This window comes from Lissotriton vulgaris, chromosome 4_1 (assembly GCF_964263255.1).
Source record: "Lissotriton vulgaris chromosome 4_1, aLisVul1.2, whole genome shotgun sequence".
NCBI classification, from domain to species: domain Eukaryota; kingdom Metazoa; phylum Chordata; class Amphibia; order Caudata; family Salamandridae; genus Lissotriton; species Lissotriton vulgaris.
Window position 1 is genome coordinate 1136943605 of NC_141691.1, and position 15051 is coordinate 1136958655.

Below are 15051 nucleotides of genomic sequence, written 5' to 3' on the forward strand. Positions count from 1 at the left end.
AAGTATGTCCCCCCCCCCCCCCTCCCCCACCCAGAAGCCCATTTGATTAGAAAAATTAGCTGCACCATAAATTCCTTTGTGTGGCGCGATGTGATCATGATGCAACCCATCCCAATAATCCCACGAGGAGGAGGATAATATGAGGACAAACATGATAGATGGCATCTGAGTAGGGCATAGTTCTTAGGACTGTTGGACCATAGCACTGTATGGATCCTTCAAAGTACAGAGATTTTCAAAGTAGTAGAAAGATACTTGTGATTATGACCCTCCCTCCCTACCACCACCTCTTCACCGAAAGTAAGAGTAAGCAATTCATACTTTTCACTAGAAAATTGAATCTCTAATGGGAGCATGGCATAAGCGTCAGATGTCTGCTTCTGTCTGCTGGATCATTCATTTGGCGAAAGTTGTTGCTGTTGAGGTAGCGTGGAATCGATTTTGTAGAAGCCTAGATGAAGTCTCCAACGACTCGCCCAGCTTCAAGTATCCCCTGATCTGAAGCAGCATCTCTTTTTTGCACTCCCAGGTATTTTTTTCATTTGAGATTGATCAAAGAATCCATCAAGATCAATGCACAGAACTTTTGAAACTTTAATGAATCGGTCTACCTGGCGATACCATTCTACTGGCTTTTCTCTCAGCCGAGGAAAATCATTTGTAAACAGTAAAATGTCCTGTCTTGTCCAAGGGACATGGACGTACCCTCCACCAGCTATTTCTCTCATAGGAAACTCATTTGCAACTTCCCCTCTTTCTCTTTTTTCTTCTATTTTCTTTGTCCATTTCACTCTCCATTTACTTAATTCACCTAATCTTTTCAGAAACCCAATTAATTCTTTTACATGAGTTATCCTACCTGTGGTGTTCAAATTTTCAATATCTTTTTCAGAAAAATCCACTCTGTCATGTTTTTGCAATTGTTTCTTGTTACTCAAATCTATTTCTAATTCAGCAGCCATTTCCTCTAATTGATCATACTTGTTTTTTGTTTTCCATTGTATGCTTTTACAAATAAACAATAATTCATCATCCTGATATAATTTTAAATTGTCAGTTCCAATTGTGCCAATAAATAATTCTTCTAAATCTGCTTTCAATTTTGCAACATCAAGTAGTTTAAATTCAGGGGTCTGTAGGGTCTGTGGAGTTTGTGTTAAATCGATTTTATTCATGCTCTTTTCTGGAGATCCAGAATCCGATCCTGCAACAGATGGTGTCTGATCATTTGACAAACTTCGATTAAAAGTTAAATCTGGCATTGTTTTTTCTTGATGTATTTATGATAAATCTGAATACAATTTTTCAGCCACTTTCTGAATTTCCGCATTTAATGGAACAGTCCGAGCGGAGTCTATTTTCTCTTTGGTCAAAAACCGGTACAACAGGACTAATTGTTACTGGTACTGTTACAGCTTCCATCCCTTTAGTTAATTGCTGTATTAATTCCTCTTTTGCTCTTAAATATTTCAAAATTTCTGGTATATTCCCAAGTCTCTCTGTTCTTATTACATTCCTTGAATTCATTTTTCTGTTCTGGAATCTCAGGATAATTTCTGTTCTCTCCTGATGAACTAGAATTACTTCTTTTCCCTACTCTTTCAGGTAATTTTTCATTATTCTGATTTAAATTGGGTAAATTTTCATCAATTTCTCTAGGAGGTGCACATGGAGAGGTTCCTGAAGAAATTCTCGGGGTAGACCATGAACAATCTGGTTGATAAGGTGGCGGTTTGCGTTTTGTAACATAAATTTCTTCTAAAACCGCATCATCTAATTCATCAATAATATTTTTCCTTTGGGTATTCTTTTGACCTGGTGTTTCAGTAATCATCACTCTTACTGGGTACAAACCATCACACATGTCTGCACGTCTCCATCGACGCATTCTATCCTCATGTGTTTCCCTATTTATGTCTAATTTAGGACCACTTGTTATACCTCTAGTTTCTCGCTAGAGTTGAATCAGCTCATCCTCCCATTCTACTAAAGCCTCAAATTGTGTAGGTCTAGGCTTTGGCACAAGAGCCGTCATTTTTTCTCAAGTTTTTCAAAACTATAATATTAAACGACCCATCTTCCGGCCATACTAATACACCATCATCTTTGGTATATTGCATCCAATTGTCAAACCAAAGGACAGTATGATAGCCATATTCACCTTCCATATATGCTGCGGGTGTCTTGTACTTATGAAGTAATTTTCCACCACGCGTTTCAATTTTCTTATCTGGGCTGAATATATTTTTAAATTTCTGAAACCATGTAGGCTTCTTTTCGTCTTTTCTGTACCAATAACTCATGTCTTAAAACTATTCCGCTTAATTTGGAAAAGATCGTAAGTATTTGTCGTTCCGCTACTCTAGCCAATCCGTACGCGAAACTCACCAAAAAGCCAATCTGGTTAAGCGACGTCACTACCTTGCCTAACCAATGGAAGTTCTGTTTTCAGAAAGGACCAATCAGTGCGCTTGCTGTGACGTATGTTAACCAATCACAGTGCGAACCTTGTGATGTATGCTGCCGCTGCAGCTTCGCTGTCTCCACTCTGTAAACTCACCCCTCCTTTACAAAATATTTTCACAGCGCCATTTTGACAATTCTTTCAAAGAAATTCAATTAGTAACTACAGAAAAACAAACCATTTGTCTGTTTCGCTAAATAAAGCAATAGTTTTCTTAATCATTCGAGTGTTCTTTCTCGTGAAATAGATGACGCTATTCTCACAATCATTTATACACAATCAAACAGAAAACCCTAACCACGCATACATAAAATCTTTGGTAGGACTTTAACCTGCCAATAGAAAATCCTCATTCACCAGTAAGAATAGACAAAGCTTCCTTACCCTTCACTCAAGCTTGGATAAATCCTATTACTCTTTTCATAGCGAGTTTTAAAACAGGCTCCTAGTCCCTATACTCAAAGCTATGATTTCTTAGAGAATCCTCACTATACTTTCAACCTATCACACCGAAAATCCCTAAACTTGTGCTGTACGTCCACAACACTAGCAATATGTCAATATCACTATTTTGAAACCAAACAAATGCACTGTGTAACTTCTTCTGTTACACTACTCTTTTGCAGGCAACTAGGAATTTTCACACCGCTGGAAAAAACCTTTCGACTACATGTAACAAGAGAACAAACTTAACATGTTTTAGACATGGATCCTATGTAACTACCATGTAGCATGTCCGTTACCATAGTAACCGTAACTCTGCTACCAAGGAATTGATCCAGCGCCCCTATAGAAAATCTGTCTCAACAACACTACCCAACACCATGATACTCACCATTAATCATATACTTTCGCAAGGCCCATAAGTAACAGACAAATATTGGGCAACTGAATCATGTGACCTAATTAACCGAAACTATTCACAATCTATTTACACATTATATACAACTGCAGTTTGTCATCATAATCATGGAAATATAACGGAAACATCTAATTAAGTCACTTAGGTAAATGAATCAACTGATGGTAACTAAACTAAGAATAAACAAGACCAGCTTGTCATTTCAAAATCTAATTTATTAATTTTATTATCAAACAAAGAGCATTTTAGTATTCTTTTTATTTGCAAATGTAAAATCATTTATTCAAGGTAAAGGCATATTAGACTGACATTTCAAAACGGATCAGCTTGCAAAGAATTAAAGCAGTAAAGGTCTCATCCCCTAATTTCTTTTTCCCTGACTAAACTTATTTAAACCTAAAAGGAAAAGTCATTAAATCAGCTATCCTTATGTGTGTGTCAAATGTCCGACAGCACTTCACCCCTTCAGGAATCAGGAACGAGCCAGCCGACCTCTCATGAGGTCCGGTTTTATACCTTTTCTCTATCTAAAACTTACTAATTCTGCATTCTTTCAACAAGATCCATGCTTCTTATTGGCTGTTTCACGTCAGTCCACTGTTAGGTCATTCATTTCTGACCAAGTCCGGGGCACATCATAAGCCCTTATTGTTCTTAGATTTACCATCCTTCTAGCTACCTCAAAAGAGTAACATTCCTCCGAAAGCAAAGTACACTTCCTACTCTTGACAGGCTTTCCAGGCTTTTTGTCCTTGGTCCTTACAACAAGAACACATTCATCTTGACCGTAACGCTTCTGATTTATTGTTTAATCAGCAAAAGAGAATTCAAATTCCTCTTCCTGCACATGAGCGAGGCTTCACTCTGGTCAAGTTTCATATTTTCTTTCAACACTGCCATTTTCTTTTGGGCCCGTTGGAGAACTAATTCAAACAAACACAAAACTTCAATTCGAGTAATGTAAATTATTCTGTTACCCACCCCCTTTGCTAAAGTTAACCCATTAGTTTGTTAACTAGCTTTAAGCACAAATAAGCAGCATTTTTATTTACCAACTTCTTTTTAGGCCAGCAGCATTCTCCACGAGCCTTTGCCACATATAAGACACAACATAGACAAAAGCACATTTAAAATAGGCACATGCCATTAATTAAACAGCCGCAATAATGTTAACAAAATCAATAGACAAGGTTAGTTCATTATTTTTCAACGCACTTGCAGATGCAACCTAGAGCATATAAATTAGTCCCGTGTGACATGAATGTATTTTAATCTAGGTTGATTAGTACATTTTTGTGCATAAACTCATTAATATGATTATTTATTATGGAAGTTTAACTTCGCGAGTCAAAATATAATTCATTTCTGAACCTCGCTTCATCAAGATCTAATGAATTTCCTCAAATCCTGGACTCCTATCTAGGCTAGTTGTGCCAGCCCTGTGCGGAGTCTCTCCTTCTCAACCCATTCCCACACAGCCTCAAGAGTTTGAAGGGTATTTGGAATGAAATATCACTGTTTTGCTCCGGTATCGAAGCACATATTCCAAATCCATTTTGTGTTTGACTGCCTCAAGAGTTTCTTTGCATCTGCTCTGTAATATGCAATAAAGTATATTGAAAATGTCCCACCTATCATAACAAAGTTTTAATTCTTTTAACCCCTTCAGTGCTGATGACAAAGCCAGCTCGTCATGGGTGTTACCTGCCCTGTGCTTATGACGAGCTGGCTTTGTCATGTAAAGTGCGATTCAGAGTATTTCAGCACCCAGTGGGAAAACCCCTAGCAGCCAAGGTGTTAAGGACACGTAGGAAAGGATTACGCTCTTTCATTGTTTTAGTAATATTGCAGCCATTACTTTAAACATTACCAGACTTCATTTCCCATAAACCTAAGGGAAAAAGTCGCAGTTTAACAATATAGCTATGTCAAGCCAGACGATTCCAGGACACTTCTGTAGTCCCACATCGATGTTGCTACCTCCTCTTTCTTACTGCGACTGCAGATGGAGAGTAGCATCCTTAATCCTGTTTCGACCCTTTAGATCCTAGGATCAAGTATGCATGAAAATTGACACCGGCAAGTCTGCATAACACAAACTAACAATCGTGCACAAAATTGCCTCAGTCATAAACACTAAGAACATGAGGAGTAAGGAGTTTAACATACTCACCCTAACTTAAGCATTTCCCACTCAAGGGAGAAAAGGCATGCAGGTGGGTTAACCCTCGCCTCCGTGTCCTTAATTGAATTGAAACTATCCATTGCAATAGCTAGGAAATTTTTCATTCTGTCAAGATTGGAGGCGAGGATTACGCTGGTTTAGAGCGTATCCACAACCTGTGAAGCAATATTAGGGACTGGTTGGAAGTAAAGCCTTTTAAAAGTGGAATTAGATGACCAGTATGCAGCAATGTTATGTTAATCCATCTTGTAAAGCGCACGGTTACCCGGAGGTGTCCTGGCGCTGGTAGCATAATTCTTATCAGAGCACGGATGGGCCAGGAAAAATACGTGGCTAAGGGAGACCTTATATGTTAAAGAGCCATGTTTTCAGTTGTTTCCTAAAAACAAAGGTTAGTGGAGTTCCTCAGATTCCAAGGGAAGGTATTCCACACCTTGGCTGCTCCTGTTATAAAAACTTCTGACCCCCCCCCCACCTCCACCCCCACCCCCACAAATACCTCTCGAGGCTTTCTTTGTGGGAGGTATATTCACCAGTTTGGCTCCTGATGAGCGTAGGGTTCTCTTGGGGTATACCATTTAAACTTGTTAGCCAAGAAGTCATTGAGAATATCCTCCACACTAGCCCTGAGGCAGAACGCCTTGGAAGCCATCGCCTCTCTGGCAAAATACCCCAAACATTTTGGTATCAATACCAGCTTCTTGCATGGCCCACCGGACCCATCTGCCAATTGTAGGGCAAGAGACCGCTCTGAAAGATCTGCAATGGGCTATCCGTTGTTGCCTTTCTCCATGGCCTATGTACATCTCAACACAGTCTTAGGGAATCTAGAAAAGGATAGCTAACCAAACGAGTCACATTTCGTACATCTTGAAATATGGAAGGGGACCCCCTCCGGGGTAAATACTCTACCAGTTTATGTCCAGTGCTCTGACATCTGAGACATGCTGGTATGAGATTAGACAGAGGAGAGTGGCTAATTTGCCCGAAATGTATTTCCAGAACAGGTATCCATTTGATAGCCAAGACTAAAATAAGTTGAGAACCTTGTTAATGTCCCGCAGAACAGAGTACCTGGATTCCGGAGGGAGAGAATGGCGTATGCCTCTCAAAAGTTTGTGCACTAATGGGTGCTCACCTACCGGGTGATTGCCCACTGGTGAACGGCAGGCTGAGATTGCTGACTGAAAGTTTTTACAGTTCTATGAATCAGGCACTCCGAAGCCAAGGAGTCACGAAGTCCATGTCTGTCCCCACGGGATCTAGATGTCATGTGTCTCCAGCCCAACCATCTATTCCATGTTGATCGATAAAACTTGACAATGCTGTCTGCCCATGCCTTGGAGAGAGGGGACGCAGCCTGTCTCAAAAGGCCCTGGGCTCAAGTTTCCTATAATCCTCCATGCCATAAGAGACCGAGATCCCTCCAGCACTAGATTCCTCTGGGGATCTCAGAGGAGATCTGGAAACTGGGGTAGAGCCATTTGGAGAATACCAGGAAAGTTCCTGAAGAACTGGATACCAAGCTTGCGATCTCCATGTCTCGGTCACTAGAACAAAGTCTGCCACCTGACCTCGGATCTGAGAGGCTTGTGATCATCAAAAATGGATGGAAGGCATAGCCATGCTCCGGTTGCTGATAAGTGAACCTGACCAGTTTCCCCAGATCCAGTGTAGATTTAACTTATTTATGGACATGTTGGGATTGCCTAATGACCGAGATGGGCAGTATCCAGGAAATGAACTCCAAGGAAAAGCATATGCAATATCCACAGGGCAAAGTTCAAGCAACGTTCCATGTTACAGAAGGGGACTAAAGGATGAGGACCTCTATTGCACGTGGGAGTGTGTCAGTTTGGAGCAGTTGGTGGTATTGTGACTAGACATTAAGGTGTGTCAGTAGCGGCTGCAGCAGCCCGTGAAATAGGACGAGCCCATAGATTATCATCATGGCGGCCTGGCCACTGAGCAAGAATATACTGTTTTGAGATATTGGACATTTTTAGTTCTAGGATATTTTATTACAAAATGCAAGCATTCTGAACTCGATTACATGCACAGAGTTCCGCAGTTATGACCCTTTCTTACGTCTGAGCCAAGACATGAGTATCTCCACTTGTTAGGTGCATCTCTTGAGGAAGCCAGTATTCCTGGTGCATAGTGGTAGAGTGAATCAGGATGACAGTCGAGGGTTGGAGCTCTGAAGAGCATTCGCTGTCTTGGCCACTTTACTGCTCATCAGAGGATTGATTGGGCTCTGGAGCTATACTTTCTTTCTACCTACCATATGATTATTCTCTAAGCATCCCCCTTACCGCTCGATGTGTCTTGGCCCACCTCCAATCATTGCCATCAGTTACACCTTTTTCGTACTTGGTTATTCATGGAGTAAGGAGGGACATCTTCAGGTTACTCTAGTTTTGTGGCACTAAATGGGTGTGTTGTAAGATACCAACTTGGCTCATTACTTTCCCTCCCTCCTATCCGGTCCCAGTTAAAATGTTGTAACTGTCGTGACGTGAGGATTCCACAGCTGACTCCAGCGTACTGGAATCTGCGATGATGTATGATGCACAATAAAGAGTTCCTGTTACTGCGTGTCTGTAGTTTTTAACAGTAAACATTGCATTCATTCAGATATCTGGTACAGAACAAAGCGAGGCCTGTGGAGCAGCTCCACTTGCCAATAAGCAATCAACTGCACGGTGGAAAAATCCCTTCTCTGGCTAATTACTATAAGCAGTATGAACTATGTGATAATTGAGTGTGCATAATTTAAAAGCTGAAAACCCTATGTAGAAAATGAACTAGGCCCTTAACTGCTGTCATGCACTTTAATGCATCCTAGGAACTAACATCTATGTTAACATGCAGCAAGGCCAGGGCTGTATGTAAAATGACATAAACTTTTAATTGAAGTTGTGCCACACCTCTTCATTCCGCTGACGTAGGTGATCATATATCTGCATTCAGCTGTTAGTTTCTAACAGCACGGAGGGGCACTAGAATTGTCTTCTTCACTGGGTTTTATATAACATAGTACATGTTTTTGAAAGAAAATGCAATTTTTTAATGAAAAAGACTTTAAAAGATACTCTTCTCCCAAAGTCAGTTCAGTCTGTCTCATCAGAAATGTCACTTAAAGTTCTAAGTTCTTTATTTATTTTATTTTTTTAGGTAAGTGTAAGTATACATTCATTGCAGAGTAGAAATTGCTGTAACCAAAAGTTTCACAATATTTAGGAAGTGGGTGTAGGGGCTGTGTTGTAATGAAGAGTTGCCATATTTCACCCACCACCTTCCATTCGGTCATTCCAGCAGTATCTTTACTGCAGCTGTTATTCACCCTTCTCCCACTTTTGTAAAGATGCATCCAGAATGCAATCCCCAACTCTAGATGAAAGCTGGGGAGGTATATATATATATATATATATAGGTGTCTCATGGCGGAAGAAGCAGTCTGTAATTCCAGTCTGTCCCTAAACTTATCAGCTGGTCTGGGCCAGTTGGACTGGATACAATGATGCAATATAATCATGGCCTTGTTTACTCTGTTCTACTGAGCTTTGTGTCTCCTTAGGTAATATTTGGATCCAATCCTTGGGCTTCTGCCCCAAAATAGGAATAAATGTGTGTGTGGTTAAGTATCAATGCAAAATGTATTCACCATACCTTATGGCTTCCATAGTATATATGATGTTTATTATACTGGAAACGCAAATAAATAGTTTACCAAAATAAAAAAAGATAGAACTAGAGATGCCATCATCCCTGCTGAGTGTGTATGAGCTCCTCCACTTCGATCCTAAACAAACTCCTACTCTGTGCCTATCTAGCAGTATGTAGTTAAAATTCCTGGATTACTCTTCTCTCGTGGCTGTCATCTTGTAGTTCCTCAGCCTGTCAGTAGTGTCACTACATTGCCTGACCCATGGCTGCCAGAGACCGAGGTTGTAGGAGATGTTAAAGTATTTTTGATTGGCATGGAAACCAGTCGAAACTGAATTGCCAGCTAAGCAACGGCTTGAGTAATGCTGCTACCATTCACTAGAAAACCAAGTACAAAATGAATTCTGCAGTGCAAGGCGATGAGCCCCCCCTCCCAAGAGCTAAACCTACACTCACGGTGCAGCTAGCCCCCAGGGCTTCCCTCAGCCAGCGCCTACCATCTTGCTGCACCCCACAGGTCACAGCAAGTCAAACTCTCATGGAGCAACTGCTGGCCCTCAATACGAACTGATGTCTGCCGGCTCACCAAAGATTACATTGCTGCTGCAAACCAAGAAGGAACTGTGTTCCTCTGTCCATTCTGGTAATGTTATTTCAGTTGATGAGTGGCCCTTGTGCTTTGTAATTGCATTGGAACCAACATTGACTCTTTCATTGGTTTTAGGTTAGTATTGCAAAAACCATAAAGCTTTTTCAGTGAACGTTTATGGGGTTCTTTTTAAAAAAAAAAAATGGGTATGATCCTCATCACTGAATGATGTCAGTTATTCATTCTCCAGCAAACCTCCCTGAAGTTAACATGAATCCTAAGGATAACGTGAAGGCATTCTCCTGCTGAATGTCTGCACGCTAAATTTGATATGTCGATATCAGCGTAATATGCCTGCTATGGCCGCCTCCCTGAAACCGACCCTCGCCCTCCAAACCACTCCATGATGGAAGTCCAAGTAGGCTTTGTTGCAGTTAATGTTTGTCCTTTTGATCACAGATGCTAATGGTGCAAATTTACCTCATTGTGCTATGAATGTGAAAAAAACAAATACCTGCCATCCTCCTTCCTACCCAACCCCGGTGGTCCTTCCCGGCCATCAGCCCTGGGTTTACTCCTTGCTCACAGCAATTTAATGTCGTCATTATGGAAAGAAAGCTCCAGGTCTGCACAGATCAGCAGCGAGATGTTGGTTAGCACCGTGGGAGCTGCGGAGCATTCAACCTTTTCCTGTGGGTCTGAAGAAACAAGAGGGGTAGAACTGACAGTGAAGTTGTACAGTGGAAAAAGGAACTTTACTTTTCCTGGTCTTAATTCAGAGCAGTGACACATTGGGTTCAAATTTGGCGAGTGCTCTCCACAGCAGGATAGCTCTAAAGCATTTTGTCCAGTGACTCAATAGGAGCTCGTAAGAAACGTTGCCTGCCTGAAATTTGGTTTGAACTCTTGCATCCTCACCCCCAACAATGCATTTCCCCTCACACCATATTGACCATATATTCAGTGCTGATCAATGAGAAAAGACAAGCGAACTCCCCTTCTCCTAGACCTTTCTTTATACAGTGTGTTCTGTGTAAATGTTTTAACTACTCCATGGTCTGCCTAAAAAATATCCCTAGGCGACAGTCTCCACCCTGTAACCGAATAATTATTACATGCACCTGTCTCCCAAGGATAGTTGAGGTTAATGAAAATGCAAAATGTTTCTAGTTTATCTCAGTGTGATTTCCTTAGGTATTTGATGTACGACTGTTATTGGTATTTTTTTTTTTAAATCCTTGCCTAAGTAAGTGTAATGGAAAGTCATGTGGAACAGAAACTTTGGTGCAGGCACCTGTAATGAAGTTTTGTCATGCAGCATCACCATATGAACATTGTTTTATTTAATTTATTACACAATCGGCTAAGGATTGAACCAGGTTTTAAAAGATTTGGTATTCTTACCTAAAGGATGCACGGGGCTGGGTAGTCTGCAAAGGACCAACAAGGGAAACTAGTATTAGGACATACTTACCTTGTACATTACAAAAAAACAACCTCACTGACCCCGCCAATATGATTTACTTTTCATGTGCATCTCCAATCAAGCATACACTTGCAAGAGTTTCTCCGATGTCTTTGAAAAGGCCCTATCGACAGTTAATCCTAAATTAATGGCCATTTACTTGAGAATGCAAGAAATTGCTGATAGCGCAAAAATCGATGTGGGTTTCTGCCTTTTCTCAATATGTATAATGGGGCTATAACCTGTTTCCATAAGGTTTTAAGTTCCAACAGTGCCTGTATCAAGTCTAAAATCTGCATATGGGACATGTTGATCGCAGAAACATAACTTATTTAAGAAAAGTATAATATATTCTGTGTTAGACTTTTAATATACAAGACTTTGCCTGCGTTTAACTGGATGTATGTGCTGTGTGCACAACAGATTAACTGCTTTTGTAAGCTTTGTATCTAGGTAAGAGCTCAAGTGCTGCCGACGACGTTTAAATGACTTGTATGATTTTCTTCCGTGAAAAAGTTTATAGTTACCACATTTAAGTTAATCATTGTGAATTGTCATTGTTACGTGTTTGTGGAAGGTGGTGTAAAATACAAAGTAGGCTTCTATACATTGTAAAATGAAGGTGATGTGATAGGTGGGTCCGTTTGTACATTTAGTAAACTTTTTGCTTAGTTTTTGACAAGTTTTATTTCTATTCTCATAGGTACAGATTCAGAGGATTCGGGAAAGGAGTCGAGATTTTCAGGCTACAGTGCGATTAATCAATCGAATGCCAAATCACCTGCTCTTATTTCAGCAATGGGTAATGGAGACCGGAGTATTCTAGAGGACCCTTTAAATCCTTCAAAGTTTCTGCCTGCACCTTTTATGTCTGCCTTACACTGTGTAATTCACAATGGTGCACCGAAACCTGAAGCAGCGGTAACTCCACCCTTACCTGCTGATGTCAAATCTTTCGGAACAATGGCTACTGGTCCCATTGCTAGGGACCTTGCAGCAGTTTCAACTCCAATTGCAGCTGATCCTGATAAACCTATTGATGTTTTGACTTTGCCAGTCCCATCACCATTCTTGCCGCACACTGTCCCAACTGGTAATCCAGCAGTGCATTTATCAATTCAACGAATGGCGGTGCCATCACCTAAGGGAATTTCTGAGAGCTGTTCCGTTAACGGATCACATCAACTACCAGGAAACATGAACATGAACATTGCATTGCAAACACCTACCTTCATTCCAGCCCACAGTCCAAGCAGTTTTTCCACTACCCCTCATGCCACATCGGATTCTGTTAAGAAGCCAGTTTCACAGATAGTAGGACCTAATCAACTATGTTCTCATGTGGAGGGAAACAATGGAACAATTCCTCCCCCAACCAATCTAAAGTTAGTTCTTCCAGCAGCTGGTCTGGCACCAGCCTCACCAACGTCACCTTTTACATTGTCAGCAGCACCTCTTCCCACCAGTGTGCTGCCCTCTCAGAATACTGGTGTTTTAAATGTTACAGCCACTACTCCTTCTCAACCAATTGCATTTGGTCTCGGCCAGGTGCAGTCCACTGGTCCTCCTGCTGTTCCTACACATACACCAGGCCCTGGCCCGAGCCCAAGTCCAGCTTTAACCCACAGCACTGCACAGAGTGATAGCACGTCGTATATAAATGCTGTTGGAAATTCTAGCACGAATGGGACAATTCTTCCGCCACAACAAATGGCTTCAGGGACATGTGGATCTTGTGGTCGCAGATGCAGCTGTGGGACCAGTGGAAGCCTTCATTATTTTTACCCCAGCCCAATACCTGGACAAGTCTACAGAGTTCCACAGCTGTTCACTTTGCCATCGCTTTGTAATGGCAGCTACCTCAACCAAGCACCTCAAAGCAATGGGACGCAGATTCCTTTTTTCTTGCCTCAGGCTCCATATGGTAATGGGTTGATGCACGATGCTGTGCTTGGAACCCAGACAAACTACAGTATGCAGCAAATGGCAGGGTTTCCCAGATTTTATCCAATGTATCCAACCCCCAGTGTGGTAAGCAACACAAACGGTTCTGGGCCCAAAAAGAATGGTAGTGTTTCTTGTTATACTTGTGGTGGATCAGGCCACTATTCTCATGACTGTAAACAGCCATCCATGGATGCCAGCCAGCAAGGTAATCCGGAGAGTTCCCAAAGGACTTTTTGAGTGTAGTGTTTTCCTGTACCAGCGAGTACACGGAGACTGCATTGGAAGTGTGAAATATCTGTGAGCCTGTCGGTGTGTATTTGATATTGTATGCACTTGAATGCCTGGAGAAAACCACAGCGAATCTGGTCATGTTTCATGTCAAGTAAATTACACTTGTTACCATAAAATCTGCGGTCTAAATACCAGGTGAGACAATGTATGTGGGACCAAGAAGCCAAATTAAAACGAGTTGCCCTGTTCTTTTAATAACCTTTATTTTGTGTTATTTGGTACTGGGGCCATCATGTCTGCAAACCTTAGTCATGATGGCAAGAACAATTCCATCAATTGGTTTATTAAATAGCCTGTTATCAGCTTTTTAAACGGTTCTTAAACTCTACCTTCCACACGATAAATCTAAGCAGTTCTTTTTCTTTGAAAGTACTTTTTTGTGCCATTCTGAATATATATATATATATATATATATATATATATATATATATATATATATATATATATATATATATATATATTTTAATGGACACTGTGGTCAGAAGACTTGACCGAAGTTTATTATGAGCCTAAATACAAAATAAATTCAGGGTGAGATGTGCCTTTTTTTATTTAGAAAATTCACTTTTTGCTAATTTCTAGTGGTTGATTAAATTCCACAATAAGCACTGACTTAGATAGTTCTCTTTCCTGTTTTAAGCACTTATAGACTGCGGTACGAACCACCCACTCCCCTTTACTATGTTGCTTTGGATTTTGGAGATTAAAACAAGTAAACACGTTTAATTAGGGAAATAATCGGGGCTACTGTTCCCTGCCTGGTTGTTTACGTTTTTATCTTCAGTTTCCTCCAATAAATCAAATGAGACCGTTCGAGATTAGCTTGCTGTTAATCACTTTGCCTCCTCTTGCAGTACTTCAAGCGGCTTTTTTTTCTGGTAATGGCGCAGTTCAGATAGCAACGGTGTGCAAGGTCTTGCGTGAAAGACTTGAGTTGCGCGGAGGACTTGAGGTAGTCATTGGTTAAGTGTCCTCACTTTCACTCGAGCACTGATCTCTTTGGAGAAACAGACGCCTCATTGAAAGGAAACGGCGAATCCTGCTTTCTGCTGTTTTCTCCAATTTGCTGTTTAAACAGGTTCTCTCAATTGTGTGAATATTACATTTTTGGCATGTGTTGTAAATAACTATACATTATTGCGTATGAGGAACAAGCAGATTTTAACAATCTTCTGATTCAATAGACTTGGAGCAGTTGCACAGGTTTAGCAATTGAGTTTAAAAATAGATCACTTGGAAAAGGAGGACATGCCTAACAGTGTCTGGATTTTTGACCTGTTAAGGGAAGCCGCCAGCCTTTTACTGAAATTTTAGCTTTAGTCTCCCACAGAATGTGTATAGGGTGAAATGAACTGGTGTGAATGTTGTATTTAGAACTCTGCATATCTAGTTAACATTGGAAGACCGAGTGTTTTTGAAACGTAATTGATGTCGTGGGGGGAAATGTTAGATTTGCCACTCTGGATTAAAGACGTCCTCCTACTCTGATGGTATTCAGTTGTATTTTGAACGTAAAATGGTTTATTTTATTCTAAGAAAAGTATGGTTTTTCTACAGAGGTTTACCAGTTAATGTGTGT

The 15051-nt window shown here is 40.8% G+C and overlaps 1 protein-coding gene across 2 annotated transcripts in view; it reads left to right on the plus strand.

The window, feature by feature from the left end:
• Window positions 1-13550, plus strand: part of ZCCHC2 (zinc finger CCHC-type containing 2) — a 400742-nt gene extending 387192 nt beyond the window's left edge. For both annotated transcript variants that reach the window (XM_086965385.1, XM_086965386.1), the window contains one exon: window positions 11938-13550. In XM_086965385.1, coding sequence (XP_086821511.1) covers window positions 11938-13418 — 1481 coding nt within the window. In that variant the 3' untranslated portion in view covers window positions 13419-13550. The remainder of the gene's footprint in view (window positions 1-11937) is intronic.
• The last annotated feature ends 1501 nt before the right edge of the window (window positions 13551-15051 follow it).